We start from the raw sequence: 26,435 nt of genomic DNA on the forward strand, positions 1-26,435 counted from the left end.
AAAATAGTCATAATGGAACTTAGATTGGATTGAATGATTTGCATCTCGGTCCATTGAGTTGGGGGACATTTGGTTCTGCTGAAATTGATTTATTCTGTTTTGATCATTTTTTTTTTTTTGGCAGATATCTACTTATGAGGGTGCAGAAAATCGAGATATTTAATCTCTCAAAATAGGATCAAACACCCTGATTGAATAATGTGCTTGACCATCCCATTTAAATCATCATCAACACAGAGTAAATTAGATGCTGCCACATTAGAAATCATTCCACTCCTAATAATTATGTCATTTTTCTGTTGAAAATTAGTTTAAATAATGGTGAGGGAGAACGGGAGAGATTTGAGAAAGATGGAGGAGAGGGAAAGAAAAGGAAGGGAATAAATACTTCACTTATTTTATACCCACTCCCCTCCTCTTTCATGTCCTCTTAACTCTCTCCCCTATCCTTCTCTCTCTCCATTTGATGAACTAATTTTCATGGTTTCCAAACATGGCCTAAATGACATCTCTAAAATTCTCAGTGTATTTTTTGGGGTTTCCATGCATGGAATTGTAATTCCCAGGGAGCTCCACATGCGCTTGGTAGATTAATTTGTAGTATTTGATTTATGTATACACAAGCGTTATTGTTCCTGTTTATTTCTTCTATCCTTGAATAAGATTGTTAGCCTCACAATCACTCTCCTAAGTTCTACAATGAAACACCAATTTGGCTACAACGAACCGAATTCGCAGAACTGACTCTGCTTTGCTCTGCAAAATCTGATTTTTTTGGCTGCTGCCACTCCAGAGTCGGGAATGGGAGATACGGCCGAGCAGATCAGGGCTGCGGGCTTTATCCCAAGGATATCGTACCGCCCCTTGATGAAGTTATGCAAAATGGGGAGATGTGTTGGTTCAATGAACTGACACTCATGAAGGATGGATGAAACAATGGTCAAAGACACTGAAATGTAGGGCTGGCAATTTCACCTGTGAAAACAGGATCAGCCCTGCACGGGGCGGGGACAGGGATGGAGATTGACCCGCCCCGTCCCGTTTTAATTTGCAAGCCATTATCAATATCCTCTTATTTTAGTACTGTTTTAGTGTTTTCCTTTGTTAATAGTAAATATTTCTTTTATGCTAGTAATATTGACACTACCATGTTTTGATAAGTGCAAAAACATGGCTTGTCTTTTTCTTTCTTTCTTATGGGCGTTAAAAAGCTTTTTTGAGGTGAGGATTTTTGTGTGGGGGCAGGGATAGGGATTAGGTATTCCCCGCGGGGTAGGGATTCCCCGCCATCCCCGAAACGGGACGGGGAATGGTTCTTCCAGCGGGCGCGGGGAATGCAACATCTGGCCCCGCCCCGTTGCCAGCCCTACTGAAATGGATTGTACCGAGATCCTAGCCTCGGATGTGACGCTCGACAGGATTCTTGAATCTACTCCTCATGAGAGGTCATGGAAGTTCGCCATTCTGGCGTCCATATTGGAGCAAAAAAAGAAGCAAATAATCCAATTTCCGGAATGTTAAAAGAACACGACCTAAGTCTAACCCTAATGAACCAGGTTTTTATGAAAGTTGAAAACCTTATCTGAACCCGAACCAAGCAAGCAGACAGACAAACCAGGTTACATAAGAGGGCGAACTGAACATCTGGGTTGCGTTTAAGAGGCAACTATGTTTTGTTTCATTTTCAAATGTAGCAAACGTAAAACCCAAATAATTTTGATGAAAAAGAATTCAGTGCATAAGCCTTTACTCATCACCCTAGTCCGATCATGTAGGAATAGACTCAAGTTGATATATTTTCAAAGAAAAGTACTCAAGGTGCAAAATTATAATTTCGATTTCAATGCCAAATGGAAATGCAAATTACATTTAGGTTTTGATGGATAAACTTTATGTAAATCAAATATAATATATCTCATAGGTAAGTAATGAAATTTCTTAGAGATGCAAGGAGAAAAAAAAAAAGGTAAAAAGAAAACATAGACATTTAAATCAAATTTTACAGAACTTTCATCAAGCAAATCACCATCAAATTTCTGAAATTCATAGTAATAGTAGAAATTTGGAAAATTTTCACCAACTTTTGGATGTCTGTAATTTCCTTGAAGAGCACAATGTAACATCAACATTCACTTCATTTTCTACCGTGAATTCACTATATTCTTTCTGCCAGAATGGCAAATCTAAGAGCAATGAGAAGAAATGAGTTACGACCTGAATTGTTCTCATTTACCCTTCTATTGTTCTCCTTCACCCTTCCTGCTGCTCCACTTAACGAATTTCCAGTGTTCAGCAAAGGTATTCTGCATGGAAAAAAAATTTGATTTGAGAGCTGGAAGCAAGGAGTTTATGCATTTGGGATGGGAAGTGATAAATCCGCCCCTTTTGATTACTTGGGACACCCAGCAGCAGTGTATCAATGACTGCAGAGGGGCTGATGTACTTCACGTCAGAAGGATTCAATAGGGCTGATTGCCACATACACTGCTCCTGGGTGTCCCAAGTACTCAAAAGGGGCAGATATATCACTTCCCTTTGGGATATATGGTAGAAATACATAACAGGGTTGCAAATTTGCAATCTAAACAGCTGGGAAGTTTTAGAAATAAAATGTAAAAACACTGTTTAATAACTCCCTGAGTCAATCATCAACTCAATTGAATTGACTCAGTTATCATGACCAAATTTTAGTTAAGGCAGCCAGAGGTTGGCCGTACCAAGTTGATAAAGAACTCCTTGTACTAGCCCGAGTTAATAAAAACTTTGACCACATCAATCATTGACTTACCTCTCGACTCGTTTTACCTTGATCGAGTTCTCGTTTGAGAGTTTTTCACAGTGGATATAAATGCTTAAACTGAGTTGCAAATTTTGCAATCCAACAATCTAACAAGAGTGGAGTTTTGGATAAATGAACATACATGTAACTCGTCGGTCAAACAGGAAAGACATTTTGGAAATAAATGGCATAAAGAATTGAACAGGATTGCAAAAAAAGTGAAATAAATAATGGGTGGGCATTTTTTCGAACATGTTGAATAATGTATTAGGGTAGTTTAGACATTAGTTGTAGTAGTTAGGGGTATTGTAGTCACTGTACATTGTTGCCCTGGTTTGGGCTTATATATACATCATTTACATGAGGAGCTCCCTAGTGGAGACTCTCTATCTTTCCATTCCTCTTCTTCTTGCTCTTCTCTAACCCTGACTCAATTTCTAACATGGTATCAGAGTCAATGGGTTGATCCTTCAAGAAGGAAAGAAGAAGAGTCTATCTCCCTCCACACCATCATCTCTTTCTCTTGTATCTCGTTTTTCCTCTTTTTATCTCCCTATAGTTTCTCCTCAAATCTTCCTTAAGATCTCTCTCCCCTATTGTCTCTCTCGTATTTCTCTGTTTTTGTTTCAAACCCCTAAAATTTCTCTCGGTATTGTCAGTGTCGTCGTCTCTCTCTCTCTCTCTCGGCAAATCCATTTTCCTCGGCCATATTTACTCTATCTCTTTCTCTCGTTTGGGTTGCCGTATGGAGTGTTGTCTTCTTGTCCTTCATCCTTATCTTTGTTTTTCTCTATCTATATTTGTTGTGTTTCATGTCTTTTGTCTTTCTCTCCAAGGTGCCTACCAAGTGTTTGATAAAATGTCTCAAAGGAATTTTATGCCTTCAAAGTCTTCTTTTCATTTCAAGTTGAAGGCCTTCGGCCTTAACTTGAGGGGGAGTGTTGTCTTGCATTATTTTTCTTGTTGTCTTGTATTGTTGTCTTGTGGTTCTCTTATTTTTTGTGTTGATGTCATCTCTTTCTTTACATTGTCTTCTATGTATTGTTTTCTATATCTTTTATGTAGTTCTTCAAGGCGCACACTAAATGTTTGCTCAAATGTCGATGAGAGGTGTAGTGCCTTGTTTCTCTTCGTTTCTTTGTCTTCTTCAAGGCGCACACCAAATGTTTGCTTAAATGTCGATGAGAGGTGTGGTGCCTTGTTTGTCTTCGTTTTTTTTTTTTTGTTGCAAGTTGAAGGTATTTGACCTTCAACATGAGGGGGAGTGTTCTCATGTAGTTCTTTGTCTTTTCTTGGTGGAGTGTTGTAGTGTTGTCTTTTTGAGGGAGTGTGTTATTGTCTTCTCTTTATGTTATTCGTTCGTCCCCTGGTGATTATTATCGTCTTTCTTGTTTTCACGTCTCTTCGTGTTTTCCGGCTTTATGCCTTATCTCTTCGTTTGTCTTGATGTTGTCCTCCTTGTCTTATCATATCCGGGCTCATGTAGTTTCGCCCGAGGGGAGTGTTGTTATGCTCCTTAATCAGTCTTTGTCTTCTCAGCTTCATGCCTTATCCCCTCTTTTCCGGGCGATGGCTTCCCTACCATCGTTGGTCGGCTCTCTTACAGGCGACGGTCTTTTCGCGACGACCTCTCTTTCCAGGCGATGATGTCCCTATTGTTGGTAGGCTCCTTTTCAGGCGACGATATTCATGCCGTCGATCATGTCTCCAGACAATAGTTTTCCCATCGTTGGTTAGTTATTTTCTCTCTCCTTTTCCGGATGATGTCTTCCATATCCATCGTTGGTCGGCTCTCTTACAGGCGTCGGTCTTTTCCCTTCGACCTCTCTTTTCCGGGCAATGGTGTCCCCATAGTTGGTCGACTCTTTTCAAGCGACGATGTTCATGCCGTCGGCCTAGTTTCTATACGATGGTGTCCCCATCGTTGGTCAGTTTATCTTTTCCCTCATTTTCTTCTTGTCTTCAGGTGACGATGTTCATGTCGTCGACCTTGTTACCAGACAATGGTTTCCTCATCGTTGGTTGGTTATCTTCTCTATCCCTTCTTCTCTACAGGCGACAGTGTCCCTGTCGAGCTTGTGTCCGATTGTTTCCCATCGATGGTTATCTTCTATTGGTGTTGTGCTCTTTAGCTGGTGTTCCTGCTCGTGGTGCTTCGACGTTGCTCACGTGTGCACCTTTGGCCTGCGTTTTTTGCTCGATGGATCGTTGTTATTCCCCTGCCGAGGTGCACGTTCGATCCTTCGTGGTTCCAAACTTATTTGTCGAGTTCTCATTCAGTGGGAGACCCGGTTGTAATTGCTCTCGTCGTAGTGCTACTTCAGGGGAGCTGTTCCATTTTTGCTGGCCGCTGATCTCGATGACCGTACTCTCAAGGTGGCCGTTATCTTTTGTTATGCTTTCCTTATGTAATCACCACACCAGCTTGAGGAGTGTTATACCAAGCTGGATGTGTGTGGGATTATGTACTTTTTGTTATTTTTAGTTGTTTGTTGTAGTTTTCTTTGTACCAAGCTGGAGTTCCATAGCATATACACTCCAGCTTGAGGGAGAGTGTTGAAAAATGTATTAGGATAGTTTAGACATTACTTGTAGTAGTTAGGGGTATTGTAGTCAATGTACATTGTTGTCCTAGTTTGGGCCTACATACACATCATTTACATGAGGAGCTCTCTAGTGGAGACTCCCCATTTCTCCATTCCTCTTATGCTTCCTCTTCTCTAACCTTAACTCCATTTCTAACAGAGCAAAATGCAGAAAATAAGAAACTTTAGAAACTGGATGAACAGTAATTAGATAAAAAATTGTAATGTCTGCAATCTGATGAGTCGGGCACTGAGGAGATAAATAGTACAAATATTAAAATAAAGTCATAAATTTGAAATCTTTTAGTCTAAGTGTTTACAATTGACACATAATTGAGTTTTGCTTCCATACCTTGCAAAAGGAAACATGTAGAATGTAGCTATTGAAGGTTGATCTGCAATTGTGGGGGCTGTGAAGGAGAGATTGGTGACCCTTCGCTGCTCTGTGAATCTCCCCTCCATGTGTCCTGAACCTGAGCCGCAAATTGTAAGTTCCACAGTACATCTTCAATGGAAGGCCTCTCTGTCGGCTCTTTAGACAAGCACCTAATGCAGATCTCCATTACGGTTTTTAGCGATTCGTCCAAGCAGGCATCCAAAACTGCCGGATCGACTATACTCCTTCGGCCAGCTTCATCAGCCATTGCACTAGCTTGTAACTGTCCTAGGAAAAAGACAAGAACCATCATTATGTATGGATGAATGACTTTGTAGGCATATTTGGGCACATATACATTTATGTATGCATATGAAGGGGTGACTCAAATCTTACTAAATCTGAAAGTTCAGGGTAGTTTTCCTCACTTCATGTTCTCTTTCCAAGGATATGGTTAAATCAATTTACATTTTACAATGAAAGAACTCCTGGCTCTTAATAAACCATACGATGTATAAGTTGAACTCAGTACCTGAATTTTTATCTCATCTACTTCACTTTGTGATGTGATTGGCCTTCCTGCAATGATTTCTAGTAGGATTACACCCAAGTCATAAACATCAATTTTATCCTCGTGTTTAATCCTGTAAAACAACACATTCACATACATTAAAGTACCAAGCATCATATTTAAGAACTAAAGAATAACTTTAACTCTCGTTAATTATTTTGACTAAGATATCCTGGTGTTAATGAATGTACTTGCAGTTATTCATAAAATATAGTTTCACGTGCGCGCGTGGTTGGTTATGATACTGAAAAGAAAAATGACATCAAAGAAAATAAAAAGAGTTACTGAAAAGCATCGATCTTTGAATTAACGCTCTTCTTAAGTTGAGGATTGAAAAACTGATTAATTTGCAGGTTATGATACCATCAAACCTACAAATCCATTCCACTTTAGAATAATCTCTCAAATGAATATCGCCGTAGATTCTCCTATCAATTTTCGACTCGCTCCAGTGAACTATCAGGCAGTTATTTCTACAAAACGCCAAAATCCGATCATGTTGAAGATCATCGCACCAACCGACTTTCAAATGGCCACACTGTCAGATGTGCATGTGATCATGCCGATAGAAGTTCAGGTCACTGCTCCAATTGATCTTTGAATCATATATATAAAGTAGACGTCCTACCGATCGTGCCAATTGATCTCCATGTCATCACAACCATAAATTTGATGATCAAGATGGATTAGGCAATATCATCCTCTGGAAGAAAATTGGAATCTCTTTCCATGAGCTCTAGAAAAGAGACAAAGTTATTAAAAATGAATAAAGGAAGTTCTTCCTCCGAGAAGACTCCTTTACAAAAATAGAGTGAAAATAGAAAAAAATAACTCAATAGAGTCAAACATATTTATTTCTTGTTTATATTTAGAGAGGGACTCCTTGGTCAATAACCATAGATTTTTCTTTCTTTGAGAATTGTAATTAACGGTTGTTAAAGCCAAAAGTGCATTTCCCCAACAATTTTATAAAACCTCTTCTTGCAAGAAGGAAATTTGATCTCAATGTGTTTTGTGTGTAATTTCAGTCATGCATAAAATCTGTTGTAAGCAGTTTAATGAAGTGAGGAATGTTGTTATCAAAACAAAATTTCCCAGTCTTAATGTGTATTATTCATAATATATATATATATATATATATATATATATATATATATATATAGAGAGAGAGAGAGAGAGAGAGAGAGAGAGAGAGAGAGAGAGAGAGAGAGATGATCTTTGCTCTCCCTTGTTTTAATAATGGCACTGTCTCTTCTTTCGTTTTTATGAATGATGGTCTCTGTCTTTGCTTTCATCTAGTATAAAAGGCCGTTAAAAGTCCCACAGTGCTAGCAATAACCAGTAAGAAGTGTTTAATAAAGTGAGGAATGGTGGTATCAAAACAAGGGAGTGTCGTATCACACACATACACACAGATACATGCATGAGATCCAGAAATAACAAACACTAAATGCTTTCAAAGCCCTGCAGTTGACATCATCACATCAGGTTGTCTGTCATTATACAGGCATCAATCCATTTCATGACTGGAGATTGAAAAGGTTTGGTATACCTTCCAGAAACACTGAGGTCCTTTGCTCTACTCATGCCCACCTGCAAGGATTACCAAAGCAGAATATCTGCTCAATACAGTGTGCAAAATAACACGCCCGGAAAACAAAGAAAAAAAACTCAACATAAAGCAGTAGAGGAAAAGGAGCTTGCATCTATCTTACCTCCCTCGTCGTATTCTCTGCCAATACTGGAAGATTATAGCTACTAATTTTTGCAACAAGGTTCTGATCCAACAATACATTTGTTATTTTTAGATCATTCGCAAATATGCCAGGTACGATCCCTGTATGTAGAAATTGGATACCCTTCGCTACACCAATAACAGCCGCTATTCTTTGTGTCCAGGTAAGTGTTTGCCTAGCAACTCCCACTGATAAATAAAATGCGAAAAACAGTAAAAGTCACCAACTACTGAAACAAAACACAAATAACTGATTTAGTGAAATAATCAGATGCCACAAGTGATCCTTTTACCAGAGATGTTGCTTCTTAGTGTCCCATTTGGTACGTATTCGAATACGAGAAATATTCTGCTGACGCTTGAATCATCAAGGTAACATTCAAAACAGTGTCCAAGAGCACTGACCAAATGGCGACATCTGAGCTTTTTAATCAGTTCGATGTGGTGCACAAAGTTCTGAGTAGTTTGCCTTTTTTTCAGTTTGAGGCATCTGATTGCAATGAGGGAACCATCATTCAACCTACCTCTATACATCTGAGATAAGAAGAGAGACAACAATCTAAGTTCAGTGAGGCAATTCAAACAGCACTAGATATCATATCATCTCAGTACAAAATCTTACATGTATTAACGAAATACAGCTATTCAATCTCTCGAGCTGGGGGCTCAGAGTAGTTTCTAGCAGATTTACAATGCTAGCAAACAAATACTTGTTTAAGACATAGATTTAAATATATATTATCATTCCAGGAGAGAGACACACGTGGAAATAAATCAACTACATTCGCATCCATGATTGTGCAGAAGCAAAGAGGACCGATTTAATACCTGTACTTGAATGTCATTCTAATTGGGCCAGAAGGCATGATAGTCATGAGGTGGATTTAGTTGCAGATAAACCACTTTTCTACACAATGTCTGAGTGGTGCTATTAATTATGCTTCCTATCCTATGAACCTACTTCATAGAACTGTAATAGTATTGTATGATTAACTCAAAAAAAAAAAAAAAAAGATTTCAAGAGTGTTGATGGTTATAAAGTTAGATCTATCTTACGAACTGGAGGAAGATGAAATGGAATTGTGGGTAAATTCAGATATTGACTTCTAGTTTTGAGCTCACACTATTATTACAACTATAGAATCCTGTGAAATTCTTAATTTACAGTCAATTCCTGTTTTGCTCAGAATCAAGGCATGTTATGGAAGGGAACTAAAAGAAGATCCTTATTGAATCACTATCAAACAGCCTATTGGTATCTGCAAGCAGTAGTAAAGTACAAGTCCTGGTATTATAGATGATTGATAAAAAAAAATATAGCTTTGACCGGTAAAGGTAAATAGCAAGTGAGTACACCAGTAAAAAGGTATTGTATACCTGAGCATGAGAACCTTCATCCATGAAAGTGGATGTCTCAAAGTTATTTGTTGCTTCTTCAAGCTCGTCCAAAGAAAATGTACGATAAGGTGGCAGCCCAAGTGCTCCCAGCCTCACTGTCTGAGATATATATCCTTCCAGAAAAGAAAAGTAAAAGGTAAATGGTCACACCCAGAAAAAATAAAAAACAGTAATGGTCAAACAATTTAAATCTAAACCAGAAGAATTAACTAGATGATATTTGGGAATCAGAATACAATGAATCAAAAAATTTATGCTGAGTGGTCCGCAAATTATAACAAACCAATTTGCCAAGTTAAACAAACAAATCATGTTGTCTACTGAAGTTGAACTAGCACTTTCGTGAATAGGAAATAAGATTCACCTTAGCAAAATGAGAAAACAAGAAGGGAATTGTTGAAATTTCAGAATTTGAAGCATACAAAGGTGTCGCTTTTGGCCATCGGGTCAATCATGATAGCAACCAAACATCTAAAGGAAAATGACATGGCACTCAACCAAAAAGATAAAAGGAGAGAATGGAAGATGAAGCCTTACTAGCATCTGAAAGCAGCTTTGAGGGAAACCCACTTGAGGCATTTTCCACTATCAACCTTCTTGGAGGTCTTTTCACCACCTTCTTTTCACGCATTCTTCTAAGAACCAGCAATGTTGAGAGACCAACAATCATAAGTCCCCCAACAACGGCTCCCACTATACTTGTCAGAACAACCACCTTATAAGCTCGGACCTTCGTTTGCTTATGATGAGATATTCCCACTGCCAAAGCTTCATTCTGGCAAAACCAACGTGGATGCTGATTTTGAGCCGTATTTGCTAAGCAGTTCCTTGCATACAGAGTGACCCTGCTCTTGGAATTTGACACCAGACACATAGGCAACCTCCCAGTCAAAAGATTCGAGGAGAAATCCACAAACCCAAGTTCGGCATTGCACGACATATTTTCAAACAGCATTCCAGTTAATCTGTTCCCAGCAATATTCAGATATTGGATCGAAGGCAGAGATAACAACGACAATGGAAATGGCCCAACAAATCTATTGAAAGAAATATCCAGACGTTGAAGCTGATAAAAGGACGTTACGTTAGACGGAATAGAGGAGCTAAACCTGTTCTTTCTCAATACAAGAGTCACCACTTTGCTCCCCAAACTCGGAAACAGAGGTCCGAGGGAATTACTTTCCAAATCGAGCACTTGAAGGTTGGACAAACTGCAAAGATCAGGCACTTCTCCGGATAAACGATTTGATGAAAGCACAAGAACTCTGAGAGTCTCCAAGGTTCTTAAAGAATTAGGCAGAGACCCACTTAAAGAATTGTTCTTCAAGCTCAAGACAGCCAAAAGTGGAAGCGCACTCAACCAGTCAGGAACTCGACCACTGAACATGTTATCATCTAGAATGAGAGTTTGGAGGTTCCGAAGAGACGAAACTTCTAGAGGGATGATACCAGAAAAGAAATTGGAGCTTATGTTTAGTATTTCGAGCGAGGATAGACGGTTGATCTTAGTGGGAAGAGGACCCCATAAACCGAGAGAAACCAATGAAAGGACTTTCAAGGTGGGAAGTCTCACAAGAGTGGTGAAAAAGGAATCGATGGAGAAATTCCGAGGCAGCATCGGAGATCCATTCTTACCGATAATATGCAATTGGGTTATCGTCTCTTCGTAACATACTACAGCTAGAGACGAATCGGGCTCGGTGTTGCAGAAATCTGTGGAGTTGTTCCAGCTGCTTAAGACAGGTGGGAAGTCCAAAAGGCGCTGAATTCTCAAAAGGGTTTGGGCATGAGAGGATTGTAGTTGGTAAGTATGAGGGATCAAAATCAATATCATAAACAGAAGGAGAAGAATCAAAGGGTGGTTTCTTTTAGCCATTACAACAACAAAACCAGTAGCTGGGAAGGATTGTTGAACCTGGAAGAAGGGTTTAAACTTTAAACCAGTTGGAAAACAAAGTTGGAGAAATACCATGAAAGAGTAGCCATTGAATTCAAGTATTAAAATGCATTGAAAGCCTGACTAGTTTCATTACTGTGGGAGTGTAATTAAGCTGCCCAGGACCAGATAAGGACTGCCTAACTATAAAATGAGAAACAGTACAGTATACAAATAAATAAATTGTAGGTGGAGATATTAAGATTATGAAAATCTAGAAATTAATGGAACTGGTACTTCTCACTGTTGCTGTTCCATTTATAGTCCTATTAAATTATAAATCATAGCAGACCTCTCTCTCTCTCTCTCTCTCTCTCTCTCTCTCTTTCCTTTAGCTCTAGCACCAAACCCTAGTTTTCAATTTTCAGAAGAATAGCTTACCTAATTTGTCACCTCTCTAGGGCTAAAAACACCTGATCTCCATATGAACTTGATTAGGGTTAGAACTGAACCAGCTGAATGCAATCTCAGTAAATTCTTTACCCAAATTCCTCTCAGTAAAATCCAAACCGTCAGATTTCTACACAATCCATATCACTCCTTTGATTTTTTTTTTTCAAACCCTAAATCCACATTATCTAGCATCAAAAACTCTCTCTAGGGTTTCGTAAAATTTGAATTTTTTTCTTCAATTAGGGTCACGGATAAGAGGAAAAGAGATTTGAAGGGCAGAAGAGAGAAAAATCCAAAGATTTTGCAGAGATGGGAGCTGGAAGTCACTAACTTTAAAATCAGAAAGCGACAATCCATATCGTTTTTTTACGAAAAAGACATACTTGGGTTCATTTTCAATCTCTGTTTTTGGAACAAGACTAAACGCCATTAAAAGGACTAGGAGCAGAAAGCAAAAGAGAGCAGAGATTCCCATTTTGCAAACAAAACTAGAAGAAGAAGAATCAGAACCAACTTTATTTCCCTCTTTCTCCTTTTGCTTTTTTTTTTTTCCTTTTTTGGGAAAATTACATATACACCCCCGTGTGGTTTGACCATTTTCTGTTTTAAATCCCGGGGTTGGTTTGGAAGTTACCAACGACCACCCCTCAACTTTATGACATTTTTAAGTTGACCCTGGTGTGAATGGTCCGTTAGCTTAACCCGATAGAATGACTAAAACTATCCATTGTTAATATTTTGAGGACAGATATACTCTTGTCACTGGTTTTAAGCCATTTGTAGAGGGATTAGGATTATGCCATTTCCCACCGACGTCATCGCCACCTCCAGCCACCGCCACCATCGTCATCTCCAACCTACGCCGTTACCTCCACCACAGACAATGAAACCCCACCCCATGGCTACATCAAACCTACATTTGAAGAAAAAAATTTTATAAAAAAAAAAACTCCTAAAATATTAGGGTTTCTGTACAAATCATGATAATAATGTGAATGAAGACAAATAAAACCCCTAAATCGAGAGTTTGTGTTGATAAATAAACAAGGATTTGAATCAAACTCTAATTTTCAGTTTCCAGGTATGAAAACCCTGATTTTTAGTTGGGGAAGACGAGAGTAGTATAGTCATTTCCCCCTCTCCGTCACGAAAAAAACCCACCAAAAGTTGAGGGATGTCGTTGGTAACTCTCAAACCACATGGTTTAAAGCGGAAAATGGCCTCGTGTAAATGTAATTTTCCCTTGTTTTTTACTTTGGAAATGAACTGAAAGATCTAGGTGGTGTGCCTATCAAAAAAATGGGTGGGGTGTAAATATCAGTTAATTCTAATTTGGAAAGGTAACTGATTCGACCAGTATGTTTTGATTATTGCACTCGATCACCTTGTCGTTTTAGAAAGGTGTTCACAATTCCCAAAAGAGTTCATTGGGAAGAGGGCAGTTAGAAAAACGGGATTTATCCCCATGTTGTTGGAAGATGGAGGACCATATGCCTATGTTGTGACACATGTCAAAAAGACAAAAAAAGTGAGCTCCTATCCTCCAGTTCCCCACAATGACTAGAAAAATAAACAACTGAAAATGGCCTGATCGAACCCTTCTTATGGTGATGGAGGAGCGTGCATGTGGGGCCTATATTATTGGGTGATCGAAACGAGTCATCTGATGGACCGTGTGGCCTTTATTATTGGGTGGTCTACACCATAGACCGTGGGCCCTGGGTGGACTATCAAATAAGCCGTTTGAGATGGGGACAACGCATTAGTTAACAGGATTAGTTTAAAAAGGGACTTTTTTTTATGACATAGGGTATCCCCACCCCAACTTTGAGGGTAGGACCATATTCCCTACTGATGCGCCCATTCACCCGTAAACCCACATGCATCATCTATGCCCGGGGTTTCGAACTCTCGTGTCAATGGGGAGCATACCTATGACTTTAAGCCAAACAGACAGTATGGGTTTTAAAAAGAAACTTTTCATATGATGGCCCACCCAGATGGCCATCATATGAAAATTTAGCCAATTTGAGTCGGGTAGATTCTTTCACCTTCTTCATGAAATTTTTTTAAGAATTCATTAGCCGACAGCAACTAGTTTGGGAAAAATGGTTCACTCTAAAACTCTAAAGGCCAGTTAGGGAGCGTTTCGGGCCATGGCCCACCCAGATGGCCAGATGTGGTTCAACATGCAAATGGACGGTCCAGATCACTATTATGGCAGTAAAGAACCACCAAATCAAGTGGTTCACAGAGCTAGCAAAGAAAGTGATAGTGGAATCAATCACCATAAATAATTGTTGGTTGATGTTCCACTCAGTCAATCTTATGAGTCAGTGATGGACCCACCCTGACATAGACTCAAAAGCCACCACCGCCATTTCTGCTTGCCAGCTACCATTGATGCTCACCCCAAGTTTTTATATCTTCTCCACTTTTGCACTCCTTTGTTTCAATAACGGCACTCTTCTTCTTCTTCCTAGCTGTTTCTAATATTTTTCCAATCAAAGTTTAGGGGTTCTTATACTATGCAAGGGCAAATTTTTTCAGAGGAAAATATGAGTCAGGACAGGATTGGCCAATACAAAAAATGTGTTTTTCAATCAGCAGGGCCCAGTAAATGAATGGTCTGGATCACTAAATAGCTAGACAGCAGATGTAATCAAAAGAAGGGTCTAATACAACATGGGGTGCCGACAGTTATCATTCCTGCTTTGTTTATTTATTATTTATTGTTTTTTTTTTTTTTTAGGTTAGGTAAAGTGGCATGGGCCTTTTGTTATTCTAAACATTAACAATGATCCATTTGGATCTTGAGCAATGAAAATCAAAGAAAAATTTGAATTTAATGAGATGGGTTTGATGTACCTTTCACCAAGGCTTGTGCGTGAACGTATGTATTCCGGCGATCCTCGTAGCTTTTCCGAGGACGGCGGCGGCTCAGAAACGCCCCTTGATACTTCTCTTACCTTGCACACCAATAGGTCTATGGGAAACCTCTCACGAGTGAACTCTTTATCTCTCAATGAGTTCTAGTATTGTGGTATGTGGCAAGATGGACCAAGGGTCCCTTTTATAGGCAAAAGCTCCCATAGAGCTTTCCTAGAATGCCCAAATTCGTTTGGCTTTTCCACTCAAATTAAAAAGTTTAATTTCAGTTAACTTTCCTTCTCCAAATACTTCTAAAGTTAAGGAATTACCTTATAGAGATGAAAGGTTGCTTAATATGCAAAACCACTCTTAATTTAGCAACTCTAAAACTTAGAAACCAATGTTCTAGAATTCCCAACAAAGAGGAAACTCTAAGTTTGGAAACACCAAACTTAGGAAACGTCCAAGTCATTGTAGTGACTTGGGAAAGCATGAGAGGTTGCGTTCCTGAGCGGTTGAGTGAGCCGAGGTTCGGGATGAAGCGCGTCGGCCAGCTTCCGGCGTCTTGCCTAATTCGGGTCGACAAAAAGTACGAAGTGGAATAGGGAGTGAAATACTCTGGCCGGCCAAGCCCTCTGCACGGCCTTGGACGACCAGAAATAGGAAGTGAAATTCTCTGGTCGGCCAAGCCCTCTGTACGGCCTGGGACGACCAGAAACATCAAGTGAACTCTGGCCGGCGAAGCAATCTGCACGGCCTGGGACGACCAGAAATAGGGAGTGAAATTCTCTGGCTGGCCAAGCCCTCTGTACGGCCTGGGACGACCAGAAATATGAAGTAAACTCTGGCTGGCCAAGCCCTCTGCACAGCCTGGGACGACCAGAAATAGAAAGTGAAATTCTTTGGCCGGCCAAGCCCTCTGCACGACCTGGGACGACCAGATTTTTGTCGTTTTGTGCACGTGCCATATCCTGGCCGGCCTGGGACGACCAGATTTTTATCATTTTCTGCACGCGAAATATCCTGGCCGGCTTAAGACGACCAGATTTTTGTCGTTTTTTGCACGCTCCATATCCTGACCGGCTTAAGACGACCATATTTTTGTCGTTTTTTGCACGTGCCATATCCTGGCCAGCTTAAGACAACCATATTTTTGTCGTTTTCTGCACGCGCCATATCCTGGCTGGCCTAGGACGACCAGATTTTTATCATTTTCTGCACGCGCCATATCCTGGCCGGCTTAAGACGACCAGATTTTTGTCATTTTCTGCACGCGCCATATCCTGACCGGCCTGGGACGACCAGATTTTTGTCGTTTTGTACAACGCGCCATATCTTGGCCGGCTTAAGACAACCAGATTTTTGTCGTTTTGTGCACGTTCCATATCCTGGCCGGTCAGTTTCATACTCATGTTGTACGTGTATACATACAAAGTACATATCTAACTATACACGTATGTATTATTCGTCTCCCTATACATGTACATACGCATCGCCTCGCATTGTGCACCCTGCCTCATTAATGAGGGACACGTGGCGGTCTTTGGTTCGCGAATGTGAACCGCCTCAAGCCTCCAAGGCTATAAGAAGCGGTGAATTACCCATTCACTTTCACTTTTCACTTTTACTTTCCCTCTGCCTCGCTTCCGCTCCGCCTACTCGGGTCTGCGACTAGCCTTGTGGTCGTGGCCGTTGTTGCGTTAGGTGCCTTCGGACCGGTAATCTTGTTTTTAGTGCGTCTTTTCCATTTGTCTTTGGCTTTCTCCATCTCCTTTTTTTTGTATTCTTGATGTCCAGTAGTAGCTCTAGTTCTGAGTCAGGCTCTGGTTGTCCTCGGGGGAATTCGCTTCTCATAGCAGTTCAAGGTTCAGTTTATCTAATCCGACCAGGATTCCCGGCCCGTACATGGCAAGCCATAGGGGGGGTGTAGTTGCTCTTGACGAGCTCATAGATAGTGGGGACGAGGTGATTTTAGACTAAAACACCACCCCAGTCCGAGCAGATAGCCCTTACCGGGCAGAGGCTTGTGAGGGGAGTTATATGGCGGAGGCGTCCACCTCTTTTATTCCGAGGCGGGCTGTAGATGTCGTAGCTGAGGCTCGGATGGACGCCAATCCCCAGTACAATATTCAGGCTCTTTACGAGGAGAACATCCTTGATGAGTTCAAATTAGGGGAGATTAGGGATAGGTACTGAATTCCTGAGCGGTTCAGGTTGAGAGCGGCAATAGAGGGAGATAGGGCTAGTAACGACAGTACCGATGTTTGTGTTTACGACGAGGCCCTAAGGGCTGGACTTAGGTTCCCCTTACATCCCTTTTTTGCTGAGGTTCTCCGATATTATGGCCTGGCCCCGGCTCAGGTTGCGCCGAACTCATGGAGAACGCTGGTCGGCTTTATGTACTTGGTCCGAGGTCGCCTCCAAAGAAATTTGTCCGTACCATTGTTCCATATGTGCGCGCATCTGAAGAGGCATAAGGACAGAGGTTTGATCTATATCAGCCAGCGTCCTGAGGTGAAGATGATCACTGTCATCCCAACCTCCATACATAACTGGAAAAACAGGTTCCTCTATGTCGTGGACAGCGAGCCTACCGGGCCCTGGTCGGTTCCCTTAAAATGGTCCACCCCTGACATGCTTGTGTTGAGTCGCAAGCCTCTCCTGGAGGGCGAGGATAAGCTCACGTTTGCCCAAATCTGTGAGGAGTTGCAACGAGAGGGCCTGATCTATTGCTCGGAGTTCTCTAGGGAAGAGATCCTGGTCGGGCTCGGCATTAGTACTGCGACCCGGGCACGTAGGTGACTTTAGGCTAGCCTTATTCCTGAGCTTTCTTTTTCTTTCGTTGTTACTGACGCCGGCTTTGTTCCTGTTGAATTTCAGAGATGCAGAAGCAATCCGCACTGGAGAAGGTGAGACAGAATGCCTTTGGCAGGGGCCAGAAAAGGATGGCTCCCGAAACTTCCAGTCCTGCACCACTCTAGGACGCACCGCCCAAAGAGAGTAAGCCAACTGTGAAGATCGTTGGCGCCTATGGCCGGGGAGCTGGATCCGGGCAGAGCGCCGTCCTCGGCGTCCGGTCTACCCCTGTGTGGCCCGCGGACAATGTTTTCCGCCCCAACTGGGGAGTTCAGAAGAGCGACACCGGCCTGGGGGGACAGCCGGGTTGCTAGAGAGATAATCACCAAGGGCTTGCTGAAGGAGGACAAGCTCAAGGTTCTGAAAGGGCCTCTGGGCATGGCTGAGGAGGCTATGTTTTCTTCAATCTACCAGGTAATCTGATTTTTAGTTTGGCTCCTGTTCGTTCGCTGCCTATCCTGTTACTCATATCCTTTTCCTTTTCTTCGCAGATCGGATGTTACTATAATGACATCTGTGAGAAGAGCCGAGGCTTCTCCACATCGATCACCCGATCTGAGGCTGAAAACTGCAGGCTGAAGCAGGAAGTCGAGGAGCTGAAAAGGTCCATTGATGAGAGGGACAAGGAGATCAGGAGGCTAAGCAGCGAAATGGCCGCCCAAGGGGAGAAGGCTCTCGACGCCCTCCACAAGCAGAGAGAGAGCCCAAAACAGGCAGAGGGAGGCCGTTCAGAAGAAGGAAGACGAGCTCGTCAATCTGTCCACTGAGTTGTACAAGTTGAGTTTCACAGACTGCCTCGATTAGGTCAAGGGGCCTAACCCAAATGTCGTCCTGGAAGGCATTACCATGCCAGAGACGGAGGCCGGGGAGGCGGACGAGCAGAGCGCCCTTCTAAGCAAGGGTGTTTCGGAGGCAAACGACCCTAAGGGGAACGAGTCATGAGGATCCCTGATCTTCTCATTCTCTTTTTGCTTGTCTTGACCCACATGATGAATTCTTTTTGTTACTGCCCTTGGAGGCTCATTTTTTGTACATCTGCCCGTCTGGGCTTTTATGAATAGAGAATGTTCTGAATGTCTTACAAGTGCTGAACTTCTTTGCTTTCACTTGTGCTCGTATGTGCTCAAAACTGACCTTGAACCAAGAAGTTAACCCGAGCTTAAGAACTTAAATCCTATTAGAATGTTGGTTCTGCCCCGGTTTGTTCCCGACGAGGAGTTGACTCCCGGTCTTACTGGGATGAACCGGAGTGAACCGAGCATTTAACCCGAACTTTGGGAACTTGGATTTTTATTTGAAATGTTGGGTTTCTGCCCTGGTTTGTTCCAGACCAGGAGTTGACTCCCGGTCTTACTGGGATGAACCGGAGTGAACTAAGCAGTCAAGCCGAACTCTGAGAACTTGGATTTTTATTTGGAATGTTGGTTTTCTGCCCCGGTTTGTTCTGGACCAGGAGTTGACTCCCGGTCTTACTGGGATGAACCGGAGTGAACTAAGCAGTCAACCCAAGCTTAAGAACTTGGATTTTCATTTGAAATGTTGGTTTTCTGCCCTGGGAAGTTGACTCCCGGTCTTATTAGGATGAACCCGAGTGAACCAAGCAGTTAACCTGAGCTTTGAGAACATGGATTTTTATTTGGAATGTTGGTTTTCTGCCTTAGTTTGTTCCTGACCAGGGGTTGACTCCCGGTCTTACTGGGATGAACCAGAGTGAACCAAGCAGTCAACCCAAGCTTAAGAGCATGGATTTTTATTTGGAATGTTGGTTCTGCCCCGGTTTGTTCCCGACTAGGAGTTGACTCCTGGTCTTACTGGGATGAACCGGAGTGCACCGAGTATTTAACCCGAGCTTTGAGAACTTGGATTTTTATTTGGAATGTTGGTTTTCTGCCCCGGTTTGTTCCTGACGAGGAGTTGCTCCCGGTCTTACTGGGATGAACCGGAGTGAACCGAGCATTTAACCCGCACTGAAACACATGGAGAGCTTGCAAAAGATGTATCTTTTTTCATTTACTACGAGTTTTGGTGGAATTACAATGGGATTTGGTGTTCGCCTAGTGTCTCCAGTCTATTGGTAGTATCTCCTCTGGTTTTTTGAATTCCAGGCGTGGGGGGCTGGTGCTCGTCTAGTGTCTCCAGTCTATAACTTCGTGGCCGTACGACTTCTTTTACTCGGTATGGCCGCTCCCAAGTCGGGGAGAGTTTGCCCACCCTCCTAGGTTGGGACACAGCCGCCATTCTCAAGACTAGATCACCCACACGATGTTCTCTCGGGCGTATTTTCGTGTCGTGGTAATTAAACGCTTTCTGTTTGTAGGCTGCTACTCTGATGCGGGATTCATCTCGGGCTTCTTCCAGCAGATCTAAGTTCGCGAGGAGCCCATTTCCGTTGAACTGCTCACTGAAGTTGCTGACCCGGGGGGGAGGGACACCGATGTCAACTGGAATTACTGCCTCGGTTCCAAAAGTCAAGTAGAAGGACGACTCCCTAGTTGCTGTACGCGGAGTGGTTCGGTAGGCCCACAGGACATGGTACAGCTCGTCCGCCCATCGTCCCGCTTTATCATCTATAGACACCCCATTTTGACCAGACCCTAAAAATGCCCAAAATTGAATAAAAATCCCGAAACCAAATGTTAGAGGAACCCCAAAGTTTTATCAATTTACCTTGCCTTTTAGGGATTCCTAATGTAATAACCGGTAAAATATATATATATATATACAAATAAATAAAAATGGCCTCATAGGTGGGTAATCATCGGCCATTACTCATTTTTCCCCGAGTTAATCGGGCATGAGGACATCTGGCATAATGGGGCGTACGCGATTCGAACCCAACGTTGAGCGAGGATTGAACGGCTTCCTACCACTAAACCACCGCCCGAGATGTCAACTAAAGATGAGTAGATACTTACACATATTAAAAATTACCAATAGTCACTATTCATAATTACTATTCACAATAGTCACTATGGAAGATTACTATGCAAGTTCACTATTGAGATAAACTATTCAAAATTACTATTCACAGTAGGACCCACCGAGTACTATTCACAAGCGGGTCCCACCAACAGTGGGTCCCACATCAGCGGGCCCCACACAACCAGGTCCTACCACCAGTGGGACCCACAACAAGCAGGACCCACAAATAGCGGGACCCAACGCCAGCGGGACCCATCACTAGTGGGAACCACTACCAGAAGGACACACCGCAACTACTTTCATTAACTCATTGGTTAAGCGGGTCACTCCACAACCACTATCATTAATGAGTAGTTGCGCTTCACCGACGAAAATAATAATTAAATAATATTAATCATCCTGTTACTATTCAAGCAGCCTTTACTATTCATTTATTTATACCTTTACTATTCCTATATTTTTATAAAACCATTTAAGAGAGTAGTTGTGAATTTAAGACTGTAGTTGAAAAAAATACCTATAAATAGAGGAAGAGAAGAAGAAGAAAAAAAAAAGAGAGAGATAAAAGAGAACGAGAGAGTAAGAGAGAGAAGGAAAAAGAGAGAGAGGAGAAGGAAAAGGAAATTCACTTCATCACTACCAAGGTAAGTCTTTCATATAGATAGTTAAAGTATTTATTATTGGTAATATGGTTGGTTCTACCACCTATGTAAATATTAGGATAAAGCATGCATAAGAGGCGATAACTCGTTATAGATTATGCAAGTTTTACCATCTTATTTGAACGGTGAAATGCTAGCATAGTAACCGTAAAGTAAACTTTAATCAAAGAAAGGCGAACTACTGAGCATAGTAGCCCATCTTATTTGAACGGTGAAATGCTAGCATAGTAACCGTAAAGTAAACTTTAATCAAAGAAAGACGAACTGCTGAGCATAGTAGCCAAGAAATAAACTAAATCAAAGAATGATGAACTGCTGAGCATAGTAACCTGTGGGTTTTCTTCCATTGATTCTCTTTTGCTATATGTAAAGGTTTTCTTCCATTGATTCTCTTTTGCTATATGTGAGAGTAAGAGAGAGAAGGAAAAAGAGAGAGAGGAGAAGGAAAAGGAAATCCACTTCATCACTACAAACGTAAGTCTTTCATATAGATAGTTAAGTATTTATTATGGGAAATATGGTTGGTTCTACCACCTTTGTAAATATTAGGATAAAGCATGCATAAGAGGCGATAACTCGTTATAGATTATGCAAGTTTTACCATCTTATTTGAAGAGTGGAATGCTAGCATAGTAACCGTAAAGTAAACTTTAATCAAAGAAAGGCGAACTGCTGAGCATAGTAACCCATCTTATTTGAACGGTGAAATGCTAGCATAGTAACCGTAAAGTAAACTTTAATCAAAGAAAGACGAACTGCTGAGCATAGTAGCTAAGAAATAAACTAAATCAAAGAATGATGAACTGCTGAGCATAGTAACCTGTGGGTTTTCTTCCATTGATTCTCTTTTGCTATATGTAAGGGTTTTCTTCCATTGATTCTCTTTTGCTATATGTAAGGGTTTTCTTCCATTGATTCTCTTTTGCTATATGTAAGGATTTTCTTTCATTGATTCTCTTTTGCTATATGTAAGGATTTTCTTCCAGTGATTCTCTTTTGCTATATGTAAGGGTTTTCTTCCAGTGATTCTCTTTTGCTATATGTAAGGGTTTTCTTCCATTGATTCTCTTTTGCTATATGTAAGGATTTTCTTCTGCTATATGTAAGGGTTTTCTTCCATTGATTCTCTTTTGCTATATGTAAGGGTTTTCTTCCATTGATTCTCTTTTGATATACTGGATGTGAATATTTCATATTCTTTGATTCTCTTTATACGCAATTGCTATAAGAGTTTCTATCCTTCTAAGATCCACAACTGATGAGAATCCAAGGGGGATCCTTTCTTTCAGACCCCATTTCTTTCAGATAAATGATTTTACTGATAAAGCTATAATTCTATTTTGTATCCTCGAAACTTGTTTCCGTGAGATATGTTTATGTTTAGAGTTTATCTTGTGGTACCCTAATTCTGAATATGGACTGAGTTATGATATGATGACGGGTGGACGCGTTATAGTCCTCCATGTGCACGTGGGTAAAGACGACTCTAGAGAGTGTAAATCTAGAGGATTATGAGCCGAGGTATGGCTATGAATGGGCCGAGATATGGCTATGAATGAAAGCATCTATGCTTAATGAAGTCTATATATATAATTCTATATATATAATTCTTGATATCAAGTTCTGTAAGTTTTCTCTATACGTTTGGAAAGTATGTTGTGTTTATTCTTTCTTTCCATGTTTATAATGTGAGATGTCCTATCTGCAAAAATATCATGTTCTTATGAGCTTGACAATTCTACATCACTTGTTGTTTATACCCTACTGGGCTATTTGAGCTCACCCCTTTTTTTTTCTTGTTTTATTGTTCCAACCCCCAGGTGAAGTATAGATGAAAGATGAGGAATGCTAGAGTTGAATGCAGAACTGTTCTAAAGGACAAATATGTTTTAAATATGTATCAACTATGTCTTGAATTAAGATGTAATAAGTTAGACCTAATTTCTATAAACCCTCTAAACGTAGTTGTTGTATTTGAGATCTTGGGAATAATGAAAGTTTTTGAGAAAGATGATGTAATATTCTTCTACGCACCGAGTTGGTATTTCAAAAAAAATTCGGGGCGTTACATTTGGTATCAGAGCGAAGTTTAGTCGGTTTTGGAAATTAGGATTTAAAATTGATAGGATTAGAATTTACCCTATCTAAATGTTAAGTTAGAATATGTTAACTATACCGCTAGTCGTTGGTTAATATAGAACTTATAAAGATGACATCTTAAGATTCAACGCAAGACTGTGTGTGCCCTCCGATCCAGAATTAAGAAGGAAGTTGCTAACTGAGGCACATAGTTCGGCATTCTCCATACACACAGGGAGTACGAAGATGTATCGAGATCTTCGAACCCATTATTGGTGGAATAATATGAAGAGAGAGATTGCTGAGTTCGTGTCTACATGCTTGGTTTGCCAACAAGTTAAAGCAGAACGATAGCTACCAAAGGGAGTTGTGCCTATATGGAAGTGGGATATGATAGCAATGGATTTCGTTACGGAACTACCGAGGACTACGAAAGGAAATGACGCAATATGGGTCATCATTGATTGACTGACGAAGGTAGCTCATTTTATCCCAATACGAGAAAAAATTTTCTTAGATCAATTGGCGAAGCTCTACATCAAAGAAGTAGTCCGTTTACACGGCATACCAGCATCCATTGTGTCTGATCGTGACCCGCGCTTCACATCTAATTTTTGGAGGAGTATACAAAAGCATTGGGGGACAAAGTTGAACTTCAGCACTGCCTTTCATCCTCAAACAGATGGTCAATCCGAACGGACAATTCAGACACTGGAGGATATGCTTAGAGCTTGCATAATAGACTTCCAAGGTAATTGGGACCAACACTTACCATTGGTTGAATTTTCTTATAATAACAGTTATCACTCTAGTATAGAGAGTGCACCCTATGAAGCTCTCTATGGTAAGAGGTGTAGAACACCGACGTGTTGGGATGAGGTCGGAGAAAGAAAACTTCTAGGCACAGAGTTAGTACAAGAAACTACTGACAAAGTACGTATGATCCAACAACATATGAGGACGGCTCAAAGCAGGCAGAAGAGCTACGCCGATCATCGACGTCGAGACCTCGAGTTTGCAGTGGGTGACCGTGTATTCTTAAAAGTATCACCTTGGAAGGGTGTGATAAGGTTCGGAAAGAAAGGGAAGCTCAGTCCCAGATATATTGGACCATAGGAAATACTTGAACGAATTGGACCAGTAGCATACCGTGTAGCTTTGCCACCAGCCTTGTCACATGTTCACAATGTGTTTCACGTCTCACTTTTAAGGAAATACTTGGCGGACTCATCACATGTACTGCAAACAGAATCAATGCAGTTGGAACAAGATTTGTCTTATGAAGAGCAACCAGTACAAATCCTTGATCGAAAGGAACAAATTCTTCGGACAAAAAGAATATCACTGGTGAAGATTCTGTGGAGGAGCCAAGCCACCGAGGAAGCAACATGGGAACCGGAGGAGGAGATGAAACAAAAGTATCCTCATCTATTTACTTCTTAAGGTACATAAAATTTCGAGGACGAAATTTATTTTTAAGGGGGGTAGAATGTAATAACCGGTAAAATATATATATATATATATATATATATACAAATAAATAAAAATGGCCTCATAGGTGGGTAATCATCGGCCATTACTCATTTTTCTCCGAGTTAATCGGGCATGAGGACATCTGGCATAATGGGGCGTACGCGATTCGAACCCAACGCTGAGCGAGGATTGAACGGCTTCCTACCACTAAACCACCGCCCCAGATGTCAACTAAAGATGAGTAGATACTTACACATATTAAAAATTACCAATAGTCACTATTCATAATTACTATTCACAATAGTCACTATGTAAGATTACTATGCAGAAATACTATGCAAGTTCACTATTGAGATAAACTATTCAAAATTATTATTCACAGTAGGACCCACCGAGTACTATTCACAAGCGGGTCCCACCAACAGTGGGTCCCACATCAGCGGGCCCCACACAAGCAGGTCCTACCACCAGTGGGATCCACAACAAGCAGGACCCACAAATAGCGGGACCCAATGCCAGCGGGACCCATCACTAGTGGGAACCACTACCAGAAGGACACACCGCAACCACTTTCATTAACTCATTGGTTAAGCGGGTCACTCCACAACCACTATCATTAATGAGTAGTTGCGCTTCACCGACGAAAATAATAATTAAATAATATTAATCATCCTGTTACTATTCAAGCAGCCTTTACTATTCATTTATTTATACCTTTACTATTCCTATATTTTTATAAAAGCATTTAAGAGAGTAGTTGTGAATTTAAGACTGTAGTTGAAAAAAATACCTATAAATAGAGGAAGAGAAGAAGAAAAAAAAAGAGAGAGAAAAGAGAACGAGAGAGTAAGAGAGAAGGAAAAAGAGAGAGGAGAAGGAAAAGGAAATCCACTTCATCACTACCAAGGTAAGTCTTTCATATAGATAGTTAAAGTATTTATTATGGGTAATATGGTTGGTTCTACCACCTATGTAAATATTAGGATAAAGCATGCATAAGAGGCGATAACTCGTTATAGATTATGCAAGTTTTACCATCTTATTTGAACGGTGAAATGCTAGCATAGTAACCGTAAAGTAAACTTTAATCAAAGAAAGGCGAACTGCTGAGCATAGTAGCCCATCTTATTTGAACGGTGAAATGCTAGCATAGTAACCGTAAAGTAAACTTTAATCAAAGAAAGGCGAACTGCTGAGCATAGTAGCCAAGAAATAAACTAAATCAAAGAATGATGAACTGCTGAGCATAGTAACCTGTGGGGTCCACATGAATAGTAACATGTGGGGTCATATGAATAGTGCATGCTAGGCCCCATGATCTTAAAAATTTACTAGAAAGAACAGTGAACACAGGGAAAGGACACTGCCTTAAAACATGAATTTGATAAAATTAGAATATATTTACAGGTTATCCACTCAAAGGTGTAAGCTCAAACAAACCTGTGACCGGAAAACTATATGTAAGGGTTTTCTTCCATTGATTCTCTTTTGCTATATGTAAGGGTTTTCTTCCATTGATTCTCTTTTGCTATATGTAGGGATTTTCTTCCATTGATTCTCTTTTGCTATATGTAAGGATTTTCTTCCATTGATTCTCTTTTGCTATATGTAAGGATTTTCTTCCATTGATTCTCTTTTGCTATATATAAGGGTTTTCTTCCATTGATTCTCTTTTGCTATATGTAAGGGTTTTCTTCCATTGATTCTCTTTTGATATACTGGATGTGAATATTTCATATTCTTTGATTCTCTTTATACGCAATTGCTATAAGAGTTTCTATCCTTCTAAGATCCACAAG

At 40.8% G+C, this 26,435-nt stretch overlaps 1 protein-coding gene across 4 annotated transcripts; it reads right to left on the reverse strand.

Annotated features, from left to right (window-relative positions):
- Positions 1-1,813: 1,813 nt before the first annotated feature.
- LOC143887541 (Leucine-rich repeat protein kinase family protein) lies at positions 1,814-14,829 on the reverse strand. Of its 4 annotated transcripts, none has more exons than XM_077391623.1 (9): positions 14,642-14,825; positions 9,982-11,359; positions 9,424-9,557; positions 8,340-8,580; positions 8,027-8,235; positions 7,864-7,904; positions 6,273-6,384; positions 5,717-6,023; positions 1,814-2,303 (listed from the first exon to the last, which is right to left on the reverse strand). In XM_077391623.1, the coding sequence occupies exons 2-8, from the start codon at positions 11,318-11,320 to the stop codon at positions 5,745-5,747; spliced, it is 2,355 nt and encodes a 784-aa protein (XP_077247738.1). In that variant the 5' UTR covers positions 11,321-11,359; positions 14,642-14,825; the 3' UTR covers positions 1,814-2,303; positions 5,717-5,744. The 4 variants fall into 4 exon arrangements, with proteins under 4 accessions (XP_077247738.1, XP_077247737.1, XP_077247736.1 ...); XM_077391622.1 differs by lacking the exon at positions 14,642-14,825 and adding an exon at positions 11,762-12,303; XM_077391621.1 differs by lacking the exon at positions 14,642-14,825 and having other exon boundaries at positions 9,982-12,297.
- Between the last annotated feature and the right edge of the window lie 11,606 nt (positions 14,830-26,435).

Source organism: Tasmannia lanceolata, unplaced genomic scaffold, assembly GCF_043159265.1.
Source record: "Tasmannia lanceolata isolate RefF3 unplaced genomic scaffold, GAP_Taslan_0.1 ptg000012l, whole genome shotgun sequence".
NCBI classification, from domain to species: Eukaryota; Viridiplantae; Streptophyta; class Magnoliopsida; order Canellales; family Winteraceae; genus Tasmannia; species Tasmannia lanceolata.